Below are 21,935 nucleotides of genomic sequence, written 5' to 3'. Positions count from 1 at the left end.
TATTGTTAATCTCTGCTGTGTTTTAGGTAGGTAAAAAGGGCAAAAAGGGAAAAGAAGATCTGCCCCATTACATTGCATAATCAGAGGAGCAGGTCTTCCTTGATACAAGAGTGTTACTTCTCCCACTGACCTTGCATCTCCAAACACATCAGGTGATAAGTCACAATGAGCACTCCCCCTCCATTTCTTTTGAAGTTTGGCTCCAGGAGTAGTCACACTCTGATTCTAAAGGGGAACATCAAAGATATTTAGTCCTTGTCAGTGTAACTAGTATTTAACAATGACGCTGATACTAAAGGGGAACATCAGAAATATTTAGTCCTGGTCATTGTAACTAGTATTTAATAATGATGTTCTTGACTCTTAGAGATGGTGTTTACAGCTATGTTGTAGGATACATTGGGAAGTTGAACCCTTGGTTGACGTTTTGCTTTGTGTTGTAATGAAGATTAAATGAAAACAACATATTATTGGAGTGTCAAGGTGGTGATTTCCTTTAAATACCACTGAAGAGTATTTAAGCAGCCCTTAATTGTTTGCAGTGTGTTTTACTAATATAGTTAGTTACCATATCATTTTTATAGAAAGGAGTTGCATTTTGGTATAGAGCATTTTCTGGTAGTGCAGTGTGATTTTTGCTTTCTGTTTTTTTAAGTTACCTTACTTGTTTTACATAAACTAAGTCACAATAAAATATTTTTGGAGTTTCAAAGTGGAGTTTTCAAGTGCCACTAAACTGTTACGTAGCAGATGACCTGTTTCTGATTCACTTGTAATGTTGTGACAGATGCGTTGCATCTTGCCAGTAAGGTTACGGTACCAGGTACATTTTTGATGGAAAGCACTTTTTTATATGGAACATGCTTGATGTAAAACATTTCAGTGTAATTTTTGCTCTCTGCCTTGTAAGGGAAAGGTTTTGTTGTTGGCTTGTGGCAGTTACGCTGTTGTAAATTTATGTATACAATGCTACAATATAAGTGTAACATAACTGTGTTCCACTTGCTTCAATAACTCTGTCTACCTTGTCCAAGAATATGCATCATGTATGCTAACTAGATACCCTAGTTTTAATCCTACGTTCCTGATTTTTTGCTCTGGATATTGACAGGTATGGCATGTGCTCCTGGAAGAAGAAAAGGTTAACCTGTACATCTCCTGCATAAGAATGGCACCATAAATCTTTCCTTCTTATGAGTTCTGCATGTGGTAGCATATATATACATTGAACAGCAATGCATTGAGTGACATCACATCACATTTAATCAACACAAGACTATTCAGTCCTAAAACATCTAAAACTTTGCAAGGTCACTAAAAACAAAAACAAATTCTGTTTTGCAGAGGGTAAGTCCCCATATAACCCCCACCAACATGAGGGCAAGCTCCCCCACTCCCAAAACTGCATATATACCAACTCAGAAATCACGGGAACTTGGAGAATAGGAAGAAAGTCAGGAAAATATGACACCCATCTTCTGATTCTAGTTAGGGCACCGACAGACTTTTAATTTCAAAGTTCTGATTGCCAATCAGCTATCCACTGACAAACAGTAGGGCTCCCCAGATGACCCATTATAGAACCTTATAGTTATCTCATGTCCGAAGGGGAAACACTGTTGTTAGTTGAAGGGCCAAACAGAGTATTTGTAGATGACTCAGCATAACAGTATTTCAACTAAAATAGAATCACTATTGCCTGTAGATGGAGCATGACTAAATTCAGCTGGTAATTGTATTACTTTATGATTTCCCATGTTTATGTATAAGTTGATCTTAGTTTGTGTTGTGTATTAATTATTTATTTTTATTCAGTCATTTCTTAACTAGCTGGGTGAACTGATCCATACAAACCTTTTTCACTCACAATGCAGACCACAAGGGTATGAATAAATATATGCACGGACGGTTTAGAGAACCCAGCCAACCAACATGTTTCTGGGAGGTGGAAGAAACCAAAGTATCCAAGATAATCACACAGACATGTCAATATTACATATGCACCACACAGATGGCAACTAAAAGTCAGGCTCAAGGCATGAACCCTGGAGTTGTAGGAGAGCAATAATGACTGCCCTTGTGATTTACTTTGGACTGTTCATTCTTTCTTGTGATTGTCCTCCATACCAACACCTGATCAGATGTAGGTGGCTACTGATTTCTCTAGGATGTTGATCATCTGGAAAAATATATGTGATGGCATGTCAGAATGTGTCACCATGTGACAGAAGCAGAGCATATATGAGGTCATCACAGCTTTCAACAACTGGTCCTCACATGAACAGATTTTCCATTTTTTCTTCCCATTCCTGCCATGCATGGGCACACATATATATGGCTAGTAAGTGGGTAGATTTCTTTGGTACACGTAATTAATCTCCACCCCCCCATGCACACACACACACACACACACACACACACACACACACATTTATATTTGTCATTCATAAACCTTCCTGCTCATCCTAATCTTTGATGCTTAAAACCAGTATTGACTTGTGTTACAGTCATGAATGATGAGCATATGTCCAACGCTGATCTCTAGAGAAATGAGCCTGGATAAGTACAGTCCAACACAAATCAGTGTGTTTTTACAGTTCATGTTAAAATATGTTTTTACCTGCATTGATATTTTTTAATGATTTACTAGAAATGGTGTTTCTTACACTGCAGTAATGGTTAAGAACACACCAGACTCAAAACCAAACAAACAAAACTAGGGAACTGACCACACTGCAACTTATTTTATCATCTTGGATTCACCCAGACATCAGTTTAGTAATACTTTTATTCTGTTTAAAATTGCTAGTGTTTTGTCTGTAACACATTTCTTCTTTCACCGATTTACAATCCCTAGGACGTTCTACCAATTTGAAGCCGGATGGGACAGTTCCATGCATAATTCACTGTTACTGAACCGGGTGACACCTTATGGAGAGAAAATCTACATGACACTATCTGCTTACCTGGAGGTAAGGAAATACTATGTTATGCTGCTTTTACTTGTGGCTTTTCCTGTTAGCTTCTGAATCGGGTCAAGTATCTTACCCCTGGAATGGACAGAATCAATATTAAAAAATAACTTGTATGTGCTATAAAATCCCTCTTAGTATATTTAAAAGTAAAGAAATAAATAATATATGTACTTGTTCATAAAAGTAAATGCATGGCTGAGTTACAACTATAGGACATAGCCTTGATTAAGAATATTTGGGGCACTGATTATAAATATATAAACAGAACTAGAAAAGGACTACCTAACGTTGAACAGAAACTATTTCCTTGATAAAGGTATGACAGATATGAAGTAACATTTTTGCTCATTTAGAACTTCCATGAATTCACCCATCTATTATGATGTTGAGAAACTACATTGCTGTTCATTGCATAGCCAACCTGCCAGAAGCCATGAGTGTTATCACTAGGAAAAAAAAAACTCTACAGATTCATTATTGGGGATTTTTCTACAAGTTAAATTGTTGCAGTATACTTACACTTACAAGCTTGTCATTTTTTTTTTTAATCATAATCCCTAGTAAGATATGAGGCCAGATACCTGGAAACAGATGTTTTAGTACACGTGGTCCAGCATGAAGTATTAGGTGACAAGGATGATTCTGTTGTCACAATGAACTTTTCAAATTGCTTTAAGGCCATGTATTTATCCACATACCAATGCAGAGTAGAAAAATCGCTCTAAAAATAAACCATAACACTCATTATCTATGCAGTAAGGCATGATGGTGTGTTTATTGTAACTTCCTTCGGGTCTTGTAAGGTACATATTCAATAGCTAACTGCCTTCAGACATTAAGCAAATATTGTGTGTTTCTACATAGTATCATTATCTTACAGAACATGGTACATCTTTTAACTTAAAAAAATCTGAAAAATAAAGGTACGTATGTTGGCAAATAATTTGTTAAGGTATCATAAAATAGCTGTTCTGTCTGTAATTTAATTGTGATGCATAAACAGACAAGCAGGCGCAAAATATTTTATGTGTATATGGAACTGATAGGTTGGCAGAATTCAGCTGAAATTCCAAAACAGCATATTCAGATGTTTATGTTCCATTATTCTTAAATTAGCAGCATTGATCATTATTTGTCTGAATAACTTTTTTTCAGTTTTTACCTTTAGACTACATAATGCCATTTTTTTTTGTCTCTTTTTTAATCTGACTTTTAAAATGTGCAGTGTTTAGTGTGGAATGGTCACCCTGGAATGCAGGGATTCAGTTTGATTTCTCTGCCAAAATGCATTTTTTCCCCTCACTGAAAGCAAAGACTTGTTTTACTTCATCAGGTTCTATAAGGATAGGGCTCCTGACTCACAGGTTTTGTTGCTGACTGTGTCATGCACAGATTATGGCCACAAACAGCCCTGGTTCTGGAGAGGCTGACTGCAAAGATGGGTCTGATTGTGTTCTGATGTGAGGCCTCACTGCTGCAGGTATATTTTAGTCCACCCTGTATGCTGTAATTTAAACTTGTTTTCTTTACAGCTTTTCTAAATGGATTTAAATATGCCCTCTTCAAATCTCATTTAATTCTTTTTTAATAAATTGTGTCTTACTATTTGCTTTCTTTATACTGATATTTTTAATAGTGTAATTAGAAGTTCAGCCAGGCTGGTGTTAGCAAGTGTCTGGCTGCGGGACCACCGGACACTTTTAACTTAAGTATCATCCTGTCACTGCCAACCTTCCTAAGCAACCTTTTCATGCTAAAAAACTTTGAGTAGTGCACACAGACAGAACTGTAATTACAGTGCTATTATTTTACAACAGGACTGTGTACCATGCCATATTAGCACATTTCACAGAGTGACGTTCACAGTAACTGGCATTTAGTTGTAATGTTCGTACATTACAACAACTCAGTGTGAATGAATGTACTTAGTTGTAATAGTGCCGTAGGCAAAGGGCTCCATGGTACCCAACACTGCCTATTGCTTATCCCCCCGCAAACACACCATGTGTTCCCTCAGTGTCTCTCCCTGTCTTGGCCTCCCCACACCATAGTGATTACTTTTTCTTCCTTTTCCCACATTTTGCATTACTCTTCAACTTTTTACAGAAGCCATGGCTTTCTAGATGGCTTGAGGTGCATTTTAGAGTGTTTTTTTCATCCAGTGAGGTCCAAAGCAAATGTTATGACTAATGAAAGAGATTCAGTGTTACTGTTCAACTTTATTTTTCCTTGCAACACAGCCTAACAGGACAAGACTGCACTCTAATAACTATGCAGGAAATAATTGACATAAGGGGGGGGGGTCTAAGGGTTGCAGCTGCTCTTAGGTGCATTTTCAAATATTTTTCCAACCTTTTGATCCAGTGATGGCCAGAACAAAAATTATAAGAAAGGAAAGAAATTCCGTCATTTGTCTTTCAATGAAGAAATATGTTGTATCCAAGGCTTATGTTCAAAACTGACAAAATTGGAGCTCACAATAAACTACCAGAACAAATATTTGTGAGGATACATAAGTCCTATCTGAAAATATTGCCTACCCCCACCAAAAAAACAGATAAGTCATGTTCTGTCCATCCTTCTGGTGTTAGCTTAGAATGAAAGTGAAGGCACAAATGAGCACAGTCATATATGTCAAGTGCCCCTGCTGTCGTACTTATACACAGCATTCCTCCTCACCACTACCACCCCCAAAAGGCAGTGTTAAGGTACCAAATAATTATTGCATGACAGTTCAACAGAGAATACCAGTCTCATTTATTGCAAAGCAAGGCATGCTCCCAGGAGAAATCAAGGTCCCATCTCCTTGAATAGCAGAATCATATCTTCTTTACACCACTCAAATCATACATTTCTTTTATGACAGGACAATGGATACAGGTTCTCAGATGAGTAGACACTTTTTCACTTGCTGTCAAACACTGTTCACAAGCAACTTCCTTCTGTGCTGGACACAAACAATGTTTATGCATTTGTTCAAAAAATGTAGTCTAATTAGCAATAAAAACATGCCTACATCTAGATAGAATAAAAACAAAATATGAATTCTGTAAATAATTTTCAGTTGCATACTTTCCATTTCCACGTTTCTTTGCACATCCTCCCTTATGTATATATATATATATATATATATATATATATATATATATATATATATATATATATACACATATACATATATATATATATATATATATATATATATATATATATATATATATTATTCACTCTACTAAAATCTTGAAATAGTTTATTTTCATCTTCTAGTGTACTATGATTTTTATCTAATGTGGTCAGTAACATTGATTTAACTTGGTGCATGTGTAGATTGACACTTTTTATCAGGAGTAAAGTAAGGCTTAATAATGAAATTATAATAGCTGTGAGCATAAAGAATTTCAAAATATCTCCTCCCCATCCGGAGAAAAAAATTAGTTAATCATGTCCACTGGGAACTATCAGCTTCTTTGGCATGTGAAAGCTCAGCCACTTTTTGAATTATTTCTAGGTGACTACAGATGGCACCAGTATTATCAGGTATAAATGAGCAACATTCTGTTTTAATGGACACACACATACCACCTTTAGAAGTGAGGGTGAAATCAAGTAACATTCAGTTTGGTAGCACCACACTATACATAGCAGTCATCTCTTGAATAATTAAATTAATGGATTCAAAGGTGGAATTACGTAAAATTTCTAAAATCTTAGCTTTCTCAGCTCTCACATGGACTTGACTGACACATAAGCAGATATAATTTCTGCTCCAGAAATGACCCCATTACCAAGATCCATGTGAGCAAGTCCTTCAAAAACAGTATAATGATAAACCTAGGAGGCATCTATTTTTCCAGCTGTATTCATAATGGCTTTAATGTCTCTCTTGCAATAAACTTTACCAGTTTTTCCTTCAGGAAAGGTTGCTGTATGCTGTATAGCTGGTATAACACAGCCTATATAACAACACCCAGACCAGTTTGTAGGTAACCAGGGATAAGCTTGATCTCCACAAATATAGTAGCACTCATGCAATGCTTCCATATCTTGCCATCTAACTCCATCATAAATTCTCCAAGTGAAATTGCAAACACTGTTTCCAACAAAAAGTGTTCTATTTTTACAATAGTAAATATGTTCTTTACTAGTCATTGATAGTTAAGGCAGTATTACAGTAAAGGGGGTAGAAATGCTTTTAGACTTTCAATTTTTAGTGAGAAAAATGGTATGGAATGTCGTATGAAGCTCTATATCTGTCTCTGGTATAGGAATCAATAGAATACCCCCATCATGTGTAGTAGGTGTGTGGGCACAAACCCAACAGTCAGTAATAGAGAGTATGTGCCTAAATGTACAAGGCAGCAGGAAAAGTATTAAATCTAGGATGCCATTCAAATGTTCTTAATTTGATTTTAACCAAACATCTGTCTCCATTCTTAGCAATGCGTGCATATTTACTAAGGAAAGGAATGGTTCAGTACTTACAGTTCCAATGGTGGTAAATGATGATGTACTCAGAGCTGTAGATGGTATAAGCAAACAAAATAAAATGATGTTAAAAAAAATCACAGTAGCTGTCCTGATGAGTGTCCAAGAGGAAAATGAGCATGTGGCCGGAGATGATTTTGAAGAAACTGTAAATATGGATGTCACATTGTTTGGCTATATTCCATGTTGACCCCACAGTTAGTGATCTGGCTTTCAACTAACACATAGCCAAGATAGTTAAGAAAATCAATTTACGTCACCCAACCCATAAGCAAGGGTGTGACATCCAGGTCCAAGGAAATTATAGTACCACTCTACTCAACCCTTGTCAGACCCATCATTGAGTAAACTGCCCCCTTTGGCATGCACCTAACCAGACACTTTCAACAGCTGGAACTCCCTCAAAGGTTCCTCACCAGGAGAATCCAGGGTATGAATACCCAGCCCTACACGGATCACCTTAAGGCCCTATCTCTGCACTCAGTCTTGTACAGGTTACTGTGAAGTGATCTATGCCTAGCATATAGAGCATCCTCAGATCCAGCTCTGATGGATCTCTTGCACATCTGCAAAACCAACAGCACCAGACACACTAGATCGAAGGACCTGATCTTTGCCTGCGACATAAAGAGAACATGGTGGAGAGGCCGATATGCATCTCAAAGGATTCCTGCGCTATGAAATAACCACCCCATCTACGTAAAGAAGAGTTCATCCCTGACCCTATTAAAATGAAAATGTTGTAATTCGATGAGAAATCTCAAATTCACTCCCAGTCTAGCTGTCATGTCTTTGATAGACAGAGGTCAACCATAAGTAAATTAATCCTCAACTAACATACCACCACTCCACATAACCCTTAGCTACATCTTTACTAACATACCTCATCGTGTAGGTGTCCAAGGAACTTAGGGGACAAAACCAGGTTGAGTTGCACAGCTAGGCTTTTAAAGACCCTGATGGTCATTAACCTAGAGTAATCCTATGAACCTATGTGAAATCAATCACTAAATAACCTCCATCCAAAAACATCATCTGCAAATGACTTCATAAATTAAATCTCTTTAGATGACACATTATTTATGTCAGTGTGTCCAAAAGGCAAGATGAGTCAGTGATTCTGGATTCAGAAGCAAGAAAAAAACACTGTTGGTGTTGAAAAATAGTAAAATTTACTTCAGGCTAGGATGAAGTAACAGAGTCACATGATTTTACTTTCTGATCTGGTATACTGGGTAATTCAGCTGCATTCACTTCAGGATTTAATCTAGATGGCAAACAATGCACAGTCAGTTATGGATTTGGTCTGGGTAGAGAAACATTATTGGCTGTCAGTTCCAGATGTAATGGTGTCCCTGTTTTTTCATCTGGTTCTGCTGGTGATAGGTTTTTCTGGTTCACATGGAATGACGTCAGTTTAGTCTCAGTTGCACTTGTCATAAGGGAGAGTCTTCTTGACAAGCGACACATGAATCGTGGTGGGGAGGCCTTCACAATGGATGGTAATGGCAGTTATGAGCAAAACCAGGTAGAGTCCTTTTTATCTGAGGCTAAGTGTCTTGGGAATGAGCGTTAATGTAAACAAAATTTCCAGGCTGCAAGTATTGATTTTTGATATTTCTGTAAAACAAAACAAAGAAGATTTTACAGTATAAGAAAATGGATTCATCAATGTCTTGCAATTCCAATTTTTTTGGGAGGGGTCTAGCTGGCATTCTCATGGGTCTACCCATAAGAATTTCATGCAGAGAGCATCCTTTAGTGGTACTAAATGCACTTCTCATACTGAATAAAACTAAGCAAATAATCCAACAAAAATGTCATAGGTTAACTTCTCCTTGAAAAGAACTAGATACCAGTGGCAGTTGCAATTAAGAGACAAGACAAAACAAATGCCTTATTTAGACAAAGCATAAACTGTAAGGATTTTAAAAAAATCCTCTTCTGTGTATTGGAAAATGTAGGTAGACATGAGAAGGGGGGGTAATTGGACCTGTTTTTTAGAACATAGGTTAACATGCTGGCAGGTTTTGTTGAATGCCACAGTTTTTCCTGGTATCAATGATAGGATTTCTCTAAGGAGCTTGCTTCATTTAAAGGCAGATGAGATTAGACAAAAATGGTATAAGTGGTTGAATATAGAAGCAATTAAGTTAATATCTAATATATGCATTGTTATTTATAAATATATTTTCTTAACAGATGAAATGTTTATTATATATGTGTTTTTATAGAACTATTCATGTATTATAGCTATATATTTTTAAAGAAAGAACATATTAATGTGTTTTTAACTTGAGAGCACACTTAACTAATTAATTCATTTAAGTTATTTGATTGTGATTAATTAATTGAATTGTATATAAAAAAGGGGGGAAGTGTGTAAGGTTTTGTATCTGATGAGGTTCCGTTTGAACTGAGTGTGAATAAAGGGAATGAAAGTGCTTATAACCTTACCCTGCCTGGTGTCTGGTTCTTTTCAATGAGAAGATATCCTGTGCCATTTTTGTTGAATAAAACTAAGGGCAAAGCTTCTGGTCATGTACGACCAGTCTCCTCACAAAGTTAAGCTAATTGGGTCTTAATGGCTTAGTTAGCTCTTTCCACTGGCCCAGAGTTTTGTGGTCTATAAGGACAATGGAATTGCAATTACACATTCAGAGTTTTGCAAATCTGTTGTATTAGTTGACTAGTAAAGTTAGTGCCCTGATCTGATTAAATGCAGTAAGAGACCCCAAAACTTGGAATCAGTTCAGTTAACAACCTTTTAACTACTGTATTTGCATCATTCTTTATACAAGGATATGCCTCTACCCATTGTGAAAAAGTGTCAACAATAACCAACGTTTATCTAAATTTCTACACTTGGGAAAGTTCAATGAAGTCCCAATATAGGGAAAGGGAACAAAATGGTCCTCAAGGATTTTTCAATGTTTGAGAAGGTGCAGGTACAGATTTAGAGACGTACTCTAAGCAAACTACTTAAGTATTTACAAAATGTTGAGTGACTTCTGAAAGATGAGGGCCATTCCAGTCAATGGGAATCTGTTTTATTAAAGTGTTTTTTGACCAAATGAAAATGTAAGTGGTAACTTTGACCAAACGGGTTAAGAAATTTTGTGGGGCTATTGCCACAAAAGTTCCGGAGTGCAGCTGCAGCCATCATTTATCTACCTCATTGTCTCAGTCTTCTGTCTGATTCTGAAAAGATAGCAACTCCTGTAAATTAAAATTGTTAGTTTTATTATTTACTGAAAAAATAAAGCCTGAACACAATAAAACAATGCAGTCTGTATTGCCACCATTTCTGCAAAACTATTTGCCTTACTTATAAAGGAATCATCATTTTTATGTGCAGCACATTTAACCACAGCTACTTCTTTTGGCAGTAATAAGGCATTTAATAAATCCTTAACAAAAACTGCATTTTTAATAACAGTTCCTGCTGAAGTCAAATACCCTCTCTCTTTCCAAAGTGGTCCATAATCATGAGCTACTACTTAAGCATAACAGGAATCTGTGAAAATTGTTACTTACTAATCTTCGCCAATCTTACAGGCTTCAAGCTCAAGTTGTGCTTCAAGGCCACAAGTTCAGCTACTTGAGCAGGCATATTTCCATTTAATTCTCCAATTAACAAAATTCTGTCTCGAGTACAAACAGAAAAGGCTGCTGTGAGTTCAACATCAGCTCTTCAAACGCAGGTGCCATTCATGAAAAGAATTAAATCTCGATTCTGCAATGAAATGTCTTGTAAGTCTAACCTAGAAGGAAGCACAGTGTTAACAGCAACTACACAGTTGTGAGGTGCTCCTTCATCTACTGTAGGATTTAATGAAGCATAGTTAAGTAGTGGACATTGAACAGTCTGTAAAGAAGGGTTGTTAAGTAATATTTAAACAATCATACTGCAGACAAGTATTGGCATTTTAGTCTTCAATAACAATGACTTTATGAAATGTGGAGCTGCCATGTAAGCCTTTTGCCCAAGAGTTAGAACAGTTGCCATTTCCACCAAGTGTGCCATTGTGGCCACCACCCTAAGGCAGTGGGGGAAGGCTAACGCTACAAGATCAAGATTTGTACTGAAATAAGCGATAGGTCTATAACCATTGTACTAATAATCCTAATGCAACTTTATTTCCTTCACTACAGAACAAGAAAAATATCTTAGAATTAATGAATTATTTATTTATTCATTCATTCATTCATTTATTTATTTATTTGCATTTGTTTACTGGGGAAGTTCACTGAGCATTATAAGCCCATTTTCAGTGGAGACCCGGGAGAAAAGCTACACAAATAATATAAACTACAGATATATACATATAGAATGAGTACATTTCAGGAGTATATACAACAAAGGTAACATATTTAACAATAGGCTGAATTACTGGTAAGATAACCAATTGGCAAAAGCAGAGAGTAACAAAAGTAATTAGATTAACATTTCATAAATATCTCTGGCAGTAGAGTGCAGGACTATCACCTGATATTGATACATAGTACATATTAAACATCAATATCCACATTAAACAAAGGCAGTTCGATTTTGAGAGGTGGAGAGAAGGTGCAGGTGCAATTCCAGATAGAAGATAGGTAGTCTCTTAGAGAAGTTTTAAAAGAGGCAGGGTTTTGAGTAGTTCTAATGGTAATAGTAGGGCATTCCAATTTTTGGCTACCAAACAAGAATATAAAAGCTGGATGGCTGGCAAGTTTGTTTTTTTGTACCAGCAAAATGTGATGATTCTCTTATCCAAGAGGCCTCCTTGGATGGTAGTAATTAAATATCAACCTAAATGCAGGACACTCTGATGGTTTAAAGATTATGTTGTCTGCAGTTGTTAGTTGCAGGAAGGGGAGGTAGTGAAGTAGTTCTAGCCAGTTCAGAGAGTGAAAAATGGTACAGTGATGGGTAGTGTTTGGCATTTGTAGTGAATTTGGCAATTTTGTTATAACAAGTCTCAACTTTAGCTTCTAAGGACAAGGATTTAGTTGTGAAGTAGAACGTTTAGAATTTGATTTTTCCAAGATCTTTGGGATGGGAGAGGGAATGGCTATTGGTCTGAAGTTTGAGATATCAGAATTGTTGCTGCCTTTGTGAAGATGAACAGTACATGTTTTTTTTCAGATTTTGGGGACATAAGATTTTTGGATGGATTTGTTTAGAAGTATGGATATATAGGGTATGCAATAGCTTCAGCCGCTAGTTTTAGGAATTGTATAGGTAGGTTGTCTAGAGCATTAGAGCAAGGTTTGAGCTTGAGAAGTTGTCTTTTTATTGTGGCGGTTGGAATGGGTTTAAAAGAGAACATAGGTGTAGAATGGGTAGTGGACTTGTGAGAAGAATGGGAGAGTGTAGTATGAGTTGCAGAGTTTGTGCTGCTATGGGCTTGGGGAAAAGTGGCAGTGATGTGTGCTATAGTGTCAATAAAATGAGAATTAAAGAAAGTGGCTATTTCTTGAGATGTTTGTCAGGGTGTGGACATGGGTTGCAGTTTGTGCCAGATTTAGTAGTGATGTAATAGAATTCCAGATTTTTTAGGGTTTATCTTATGGTCAGTCTGGAGCTTTAGATAATGGTCTTTTTTGCCTTTGTTAACTAGTCTTTTTACCTGGTTTTGAAGTTGTTTAAATTTCAATAGCTCTGGAGAGTTTTTATTTGCTACCCATTGTTTCCAAATTTTGTGTCTGGCTTTCATAAGTTCCTTAGTGGTCTTATTCAGCCAAAGGGCATGTTTTGTTTTGATCCACTTTAGATGGACAGGAGCAAGACTATTCAGTGTATGTAGAAATATTGAGTTGAAGTAGTCAACTGTGTCATCTAGAGCGAGAGCTTTTAGCATGCACCAGTTAATCTTTTTTAGAGTATCTATGAAGATCAATGGATTGAATTTAGTCATGCTCCTTATTTGTTTATACTGATGTGGCTTTTGAAAGGAGGGGGTAGTGCGGTGTACAAAGGCAGGCAGGTGGTCATTGAGGGTATTTGGGAGTGTACCACCTGAGGATATTTTATTGGGGTCAGTGCCAGGATCCAGTCTAAAATGGAACCACCGTTGTTGCTCCCATTAGGTCTGGTTGGAGAAGTGATAAGCTAAGTAAAATTAAATAGATTGACATTTGAAGATGGAATGTTAGAACAGAGGTCTAATTAGTTGATATTTATATCATCCAGGATAATGGCTTCATTTTTTTAACATTGTTGGAAGTCCAGGCATGGATTTCCTCCAGTAAGGGTATATTGTTACCAGGGGATATACAGAGAACTATGATACATAATTTTTTACACTAATTCATTTTTAAGAAGGAAATAAGAATTTTGGCATTAGCAAATTTTGGAGTAGAATTTGTATAGGTATCTATATTGTAGGTATTAGGAAAAAGTAGTGCAACACCACCTCCATTTTTATGAGGTCTATCTGCTCTTAAGGTTGCAAAGCCTGGAGGGAGATTTTCGGACTTCTTAATGTATGGTTTTAGCCAGGTTTCGGTAGCAGCAATGATGTCAGATTTATTGTGGGCAATCCATGCATGAAAGTCAGGAATTTTATTCTGAATGCTTTGCAGGTTTAGAGTGACCATATATAAGAATTTGTGATACTTGCTGGTGTGTGGTTGTATGGGGGCATTGGTTGATGTGGGCCCAGGATTGGGGTGGATATCTCCACATAAGGGTAAGGTAGTTACCATGAAAGAGTAATACAGTAGCTATTGGTTTATGATGGGTTTGGTAAAATAAGTTTGTATGTTGGTGAATTTTTTTGTAGGAATATTTTTTATTTTATATAGGAGAAGGGGTTTTATTTGATAGAGGCTAGGAGATGTATCTGAGTAACTTTCAAAAAGTTTAGATAAGGGAGATGTGGTTGTTGTGTGTTTGGGGGGCAAGGAAATGGAGTTTAGGGCAGTGCGGTATACTAGGGAGAGGAAAAGTGTACAGAAAATTGTGAAAGATATTATGAGAATGCTAGATGGATACAAGGTGGGAAGATTTTCAGAAAGAGAAGGCTTGTAGTTGAGTAGTAGTAGTAAGAGGGGTAGGAAGGTAGTATAATACGTGAAAGAAGTTTATATAGAATAAGGAGAGATATAATTGCAAGGCAGGAAGGGAGGAATGGGTAGAAAGGAGACCAGGATAAAGTTAAATAGAGTATGGAGAGATTAAAGTGTTAAGTTAGGAAGGATGGGGAGGAAAGGTATAGTTGTAAATTGAATAGAAATTAGAGAAAATAATTTGAAGATAAGTAAGTTATACTAATAGAGGTGTAGTGGCTGTTATCAGGTCTTATGAAGTAGGAGGGAAGGGTGTGGGGGAGGGAACAGAGAGTTGGGACTGGGTAGGCGGGGTTAGGAGTGTGAATAGATGAGTAAATGAAGTGGCGGCTTTTGATTGGCTGTAGTTAATTAGTGGGTGGAGCTAAGTGGAAATAAAGGTAGGAGTAGTGGAGGTGGGTAGGAATAGGAAGTAGATTAGGGGACCGGAGTGAGCCTGAGCAATGCGAGGATGAATGGAGAGGGTAGACCCAGGCTTCACTGAGGAGCAAAAAAAAGCTATCTGTAACCAGGTAAGTGCCAGAAAGTCAGCAATAATATATGCACTCCTCAGATCTATTATAAGTAATTGCTGCATGGTAGCTCTGTCAACACAACATGCATATACCTAACTAGACCTTATTATTATAATAACTGTATCTAGGTAGAACTGATTTTGATAAATACAGCTTCTGACAACAAAATGACAGACCTATTCACAAACTGTGCAGGAGTAGGGGAAGCTAACGTCCTTGTGAGTGTGCACACCAATTCCAAAATGTAATTTTAAATACTGAGAAGTAAAGTGTTTAGCAAGTTTAGTGAGAGCAGGGCCAGCACAGCAAAAAAAAAAAAAACATACATTTAGCTGCACTGAAACTTAGTCCCAATGAAATCTGTTTGTGTGGATCCAGTGGATGCTCATACAGGGAGAACACAGAAAGTTTTAGCTCAGCTTGAGGGAAGGGGACATTTCACATAGTGAGAATGCAGTTAGGGAACAGGAAGAAATGTACAGGGGATAATTAGAGAATGCAAATGTAAGTGCAGAAAGAAGAACTGGTTCAACTAAAGAGAAGGAAGGATATTATAGAGAGGAAGAGAGACCGTAATAGCAACACTGTGATTGAAAACTGTAGAAGCAAGGATTCCCAAAACCACAGTGTTACAAAGAACAATCAATGTAATTTCACCATCATAAAAAAAATATCAGTCTAAACATTACATTCAGTCTCACTGTAGTAAGATTGAATAAGTACAGGAATCAGCCTGAAAGAGGGCATACATGGCAAAACTATCAACAGCAGTCACTGCTTTACATTAGTTATGCACTCACTTAGAATCATAATATCGCAGTAAGCAGCCTGAATGTGGACAAACATTGAAACAACTTTCAACCGCAGACACTACATGGCAGCAAAAAACTTTTCAAACAGAGTCGACCGTTTAAGTTTGCAAGTCACTAAAATACATAGCTAAATGAGCACAGAACTGTATACTTTGAGAACAATCACCCAGCCAACAAGAAATAAAAAGCACAATACAGGGAATTACACAACGTTCATTGTACAGCAGTTTAACAGTACATACATGGTGAGCACACAATGCTATGGGAAGCTAGGAGCTTCCACTAGCTATGGCAGAGTTTTTTTTTAAATGGCACCCTATTGGATATCTGGCTTAAGTAAACTTGTTAAGTACAATTAAGTGAAGGGGAGAGGTTAGATGTTGTAACAGCCTATAGTAATGGAGCAGTAATAAACTAGCAAATAAGACATGGAATCAGGCTTCACCAAGGAGCAAAAAAAGCTGTCTGTAATCAAGTAAGTGATGGAAATTCACCAGTACCATATGTACTCCTCAGATTTATTATAAGTAATTGCTGCACAAGTAGCTCTATGAATACAGCATGCATATGCCTAACTAGACTTGATTCTGATAACTATACCTAACTAGATCTGATTCTGATAACTACAGCTACTGACTACAAAATGACGGACCTGTTCGCAAACTATGCAGGAGCTGGGGTGAGAGCTAATGTCCCTGCGAGACTGTACACTACAGTAATTCCAAAATTTAATTTAAATACTGAGAAATAAAATATTTAGCAAGTTTAGCAGGAGCAGGGTCAGCATAGCAAAAAATAAATAAATAAAATCATTAATTTAGCTGCACTGAAGCTTAGTCCCATTAAAATATGCTTGTGTGTGTCCCATGGATGTTCACACAGGGAGATTGCAGAGGGTTTTAGCCTAGCTCCAGAGTGGGAATACAGTTAGGACATAATGCCACAGGATGCAACCCAAGTATAGAAAGGTTTAAACGTAATGTTTTCAGTTGTACAAAAGCTTGTTCATGACAGTCCTGCCATGGTAGAGGTTCAGAGTTATCTTTCTTTAATAATTGTAATAAACATTTCACTACTTCTGCATAGTTAGCAATCCATTGTTGACAATGAACTGTTGGTCCCAAGAAGGCTCATAACTGTTTTAATGAAGTGGGACATGCTGCAGTAATGTGTGCAGGCAAACTCTGTCTAGGGTCTATATTAAAATGTTGACAGCTCACAATGTCGACTCTGAAATGTTTGACACCAAAATGTCAAACTACTAAAATAGCGAACGGCCATATAACTGATTTCTTTCCAATGGAAAGAAATCGGTTGTCCGTTCTCTGACACCTGCCCTTTCCCTGAGTGTAGTGTGGTCTCGGAGTTAGAATATTTAGTTGGGGGGTGTGGGTGGCAAAGCCCCCCACTTAAATATTGTTGTTTATGTGTGCCGTTGTTGTTTCACCAACCGATTTCTTTCCAACTAAATCAGTTATATGGCCGTTCGGTATTTTCGTACTTCAACATTTTGGTGTCGAACATTTTAGAGTGGACATTGTGAGCTGTCAACATTTTACTATAGACCCTCTGTCTAGCACTTTCTGAAATAACATGTCCCAAGTATCGAACTTACAGTTTCCATAACTAAAATTTGTCTTTGTTAACCTTAAATCCTAACTCTGCTAACTTTCCCAAAAGAAAAATATCTTGCTGGCAGTCATTTGGAGTTTTAGAAGATAAATGTAAGTCATTTGCATATTGAATTTGAGTAGAACCACAAGGAAAAGTAATCTTGTCCAGCTGTTTTTTTAAAGGACTCAGTGATTCAACATATACTGTGATAATCTACTCTATTTGTATTGTTGCCCTCTGTATGTAAATGCAAAGAAATATCAACTATCTTGATGTATAGGAATAGAAAGGAAGGCAGATGAAATATCTATCACTGAGAAGGTGGCGGCACCTGATGAAACAGAACTTAATTGATGCAGGATTAGGTACTACTGGAAATGGTGGTACTGCTACTGCATTCATTGTTCATAAATCTTGTGCAAATCTAGAAGTATTTTCCCTGGTTTCTTAACTGGTAAATAGCAGTGTCATAGGGACTTCAAGTTGGGACAAGGATATTGTACTGTAGAAATGCAGAGATGACAGGTTTGATTCTTTTTTTATGCTTCTACCAACAAAAGATACAGAACTACCATATGCAGGTGCTCACGTGATTTCAATGTTACATGCATAGGTTCTGCATTTTTTGTGTGCCCTAGATCATTTTCATGGGTAGTTCAGAACTGTGGAAGGATTCATTTTAATTCCTCGAAGCCAGCATTTTCTGCACCTCATTCTGGTGTTAGAATACCAAAAACGGCATCTTCATCTGTACAGATGTTATTAATGTACACTCTTAAGGATTCGCTAGGAATATCTTAAAATACACTGCCTGGTGAACAATAAACGCTGCATCACAATTTACATAACAACTCTCTGGCTAACAAATTTAGAGGGCTAGAATATCCTACAATAAAAGCATGTTGTTCTTTTAGCAGACCAATTTGAATAGGAATAGGTTTTATTTCTAGATAATCTAAAGGCACTAAAAACACTCCAACACCCCAAATCGTGTGTTTGGAAAGTAGAAGGTGTTCACCATTTGCTGAAGTAATTTATTTATTTATTTATTTGAAGTTTGTTTGCCAGGATGGTCTAATTGGGCCAAAGGAGCCCGCTTTCAATGGAGTCCTGGGGAGAAAAGCTCCATAGATACATTTTATTAAACAACAGGTTATTACAGTACAAGAAGGGTACATGAAGCAAAAGAATATGTTAGTACAATTTGAAAAAAAAAAACAGAGTTTATATCACAATTAGTAAAGTTTACAAATATATAGTCACTATCATTGCTAACATAGATATTAAGTCTAAACAGTAATAAGTAGGTATTTACAAGTCTAAACAGTAATAAGTAGGTATTTACAAGTCAATTAGACTAGGGAGCTATTTACAATATGTATGTTGCCCCACGGGAAATATGATCAGTAGGTGAAATATTTTAGAATTTGAGTTAGGATAAGAGGAGAGTGGGAGAAGGGATGGGGACTAAGGTAGCTGCTGGGGATGTTATGCAGGATGCAACATGAGCATTCCCAGAGACATATTAGGTGTGAGTGGAGCACAGTTTTAAAGGTGGACGGGCTGCTGGTGAGGCAAATTTGAGGTGGGAGGGAGTTCCAGAGGAGTGCCAAAGAAAAAGAAAGTAAAAGTTTGCCTGCAGGACGAGCAAATGTAAAACTTCAGCTGCCTAGATGCCAGTGAAATATTTCACACAGGAAAAGCCTTGAAATCATACTGACAGACTAGATAGATAAAGTGCACTGGAAATACTCAAATATGTTATACGTAGATATTAGATAATACAGTCTTATAGTCATATATAATTATATGTAATTAGGGTCATAGGTTCATAGGTTCATAGGTATGTACTAGGCTAATGGCCCTTGAGCCTTTGCAGGCCTAGCCAATAGGATTACCCTGGCATCGTGCCATCCAACCTTAGTTCCTAGTGCCTCTGTCAAGTAAAGCCACTGGAGTGATCCCTGAGGTGAATTTTCTATTTCCCATTCACTCATCAAGATTTCTCTTGAAGAGGGCCAGTGAGGTGCTCTGCTTGACATGGGTGGGAAGTCTATTCCAGAGCATGGGCAGTCTCTGGGTTATGAACCTGTCCCTCCAGCATGTTCTGTTGATTGTGGTAGTGAGGTTGAGGTCTGTGGAGCGTGTGGTGCAGAGGGATTGTGATTTCATTAGCTCTAGCATTTCTAACAGTGCTGGGTCAGACATGGCTTTGTAAGTCAAGCAGAGATCGCCTCTAAGTAGGTGATATGAGACAGAGAATAGTTGGAGTTTTAATTATATAATTATAGTTATAATCATAGACCTGGAAGCTTCTATACAGACAAGAAAAGGGATGGATGAATTTTGCACTGTAATATTGGCAAAATGACCTTCCTGGTCTATCAGTAGCAAGGGAAATAACTGTGGGTCCTGCTCGTGGCTGTCCTGCTGGTTTTGTTGCCACACTGGGGGCTGACAAGCAGTATTCAGCTTGCTGTGGTGCTTGCATATTTGGCAAAGTTGACTGTTGTACTGACTTTGGACACTCATTTTATCAATATCCAGAGTGACCACAATTAAAACAAATATTTAAACACGGTACACCTGGCAGTGTCTGTGGTGATGTAGGGGGATAATTTTCCTGATATTGTCTTGGGGATTGTGTTTGGAAAAATGTGAATCTACCTCTTCCCCCACAATTTGTTCTTCTACTTCCCCCCTTTCCCCATCCCCATGAGTTAGTATAGAACTGTTGGAACTGAATTTCATCTTTTTTCTTTTGTTCCTTTTCTTCCCCAAGTATATTGTCGGCCACATATTGTGCCTGATTCATGATTTCATGAACGCCCAAACTTGGGCAGTTTAAACAAGCCTTTTTTATTTGCTCTTGTATGGGAGGTGACAAACCCTCTACAAAGGTGGCTGACAAAATGCAGGCTGCTGCACCTTCTGTAGGTTTTGAATGTCCAGAGAGGACTGCAAATGCACCTGTCATGCACTGCAGTCAATAGATTCATTCTTTCCTATTTAGAGGTTCAGGGCATGCTGTTGTTGGGTTATTTATTTAGGAATATGTGCCCTATGTACATCATTTTACGTGGGCAAAACTGATAGATGTTTCAAACACCGGGTGCACGAACATATTTATGCCATTAATAAGCAGAACTCTTGTAATGCTTTGGCTAGACATGTTATACAAAATCCTGGTCATAATTTTCAATTTGTCATCATTGATTGTGTTCATGACACTGGGCGGGGGGTCCATCTAGCCTTAAATTGGAAGAAAAAGAAATTCTATGGCAGCTTAAGCTTGATGCAAATTCACCACCGGGGCTGAATGAAATGATTTCAATAAAAAGCTTGTTGAAATTGAAAGCATTGTGTAGGTAGTTATCATTATTATGTTCTACACTATTAATATATGTATACATTGATTTGTATGTCTCATTTTAATATGTCAACTTCCTTATTAATAATATTTGCTAATATAATGTAGTAAATATTTAAAATTGTGGTCTTATATGGGTATGTTCTCTTTAAAATTTGCTGTTTAATTGAGCAATTAATTAATTATGTATTTTATGACATCAGAACACATTGTACTATTTAAGGAATGTACTAAGATGGTTGTTTTATCTGAAGAAGTTTACAATTTGCCAGTAAACGAAAGCGCTAACTTATAAAAGCAGTTGCCAGTGTGGTTTGCCTTCGTTGTTTGCATGCTGTTGTAATGGTTTCTAACAAGTTGTCCTAGCAGTTGAAAATTCACCATCTGTGTGTTTTGGGATACTATCACCTATATTTGATTTTTCTCATATTTTTCTGAAAATGTCAGGGGGTGTAGAGGCTTTTAAAACTGCTGTCAAGTCTTCTATAGTTGGGTTTTGTAGTTGTACATGTACTTTTAAGCTCTTTTCATATTAGGTGAATGTGTCTGAATAGGAGGGAGAGAATCCACAATGGTTTGATAGTCCACTACAGTCCAGGGGAGCACTACTATTATGGTAGGTTCAGCCTTGCTATCTCCAGGTGCTGCTGGATTCGATACTTCATATAATGGATGTATTGGTGTAGGAGGTATATCAAAATCACTGGAAGGATCAGAATCTGTTTCTTACTGTGTATTTCATTTGGTAATTGGTGTCCAGTGATATTCCTCCCCATTTATGACAATCAGGAACAGTGTAATAATATGCTTAAACTCTTTTCAAACTGTTCATTTTTGGAGGAGAACTTTTATTACGAAATCTTTTTAATTTTCCTGCAGACTTCTCACCATTCCCATATTTATACTTGTGATATATTTGTTTGCCTTTATTAGCCATTTGCATTAACATTTGATCGGGTGGTGTTATGATAAGTACTGATTGTCATTGTTGATGGAATATAGTGTTATAAACCGACCCGGCAGAATAATTCAAAGTGCTGGAAATAACAGCGGCTACAGCTGGGGAAGTGTCAGTTGTTTCTGTAGCATTTACCTCCACCAGCCCTCT

General features: G+C 37.2%; 1 protein-coding gene across 18 annotated transcripts in view; it reads left to right on the top strand.

Moving 5' to 3' along the window:
- Positions 1–21,935, top strand: part of KIF1A (kinesin family member 1A) — a 2,189,582-nt gene that overhangs the window by 1,953,762 nt on the left and 213,885 nt on the right. For all 18 annotated transcript variants that reach the window (XM_044071047.1, XM_044071036.1, XM_044071035.1 and 15 more), the window contains one exon: positions 2,858–2,972. In XM_044071047.1, the coding sequence (XP_043926982.1) occupies positions 2,858–2,972 (115 nt within the window). The remainder of the gene's footprint in view (positions 1–2,857; positions 2,973–21,935) is intronic.

Source organism: Protopterus annectens, chromosome 5.part0 (assembly GCF_019279795.1).
Source record: "Protopterus annectens isolate FY-2018-M chromosome 5.part0, PAN1.0, whole genome shotgun sequence".
In the NCBI taxonomy this organism is placed as follows: domain Eukaryota; kingdom Metazoa; phylum Chordata; order Ceratodontiformes; family Protopteridae; genus Protopterus; species Protopterus annectens.
The sequence above is the reverse complement of the archived record's forward strand: the minus strand, read 5'-3'. Positions and strand labels throughout refer to the sequence as shown.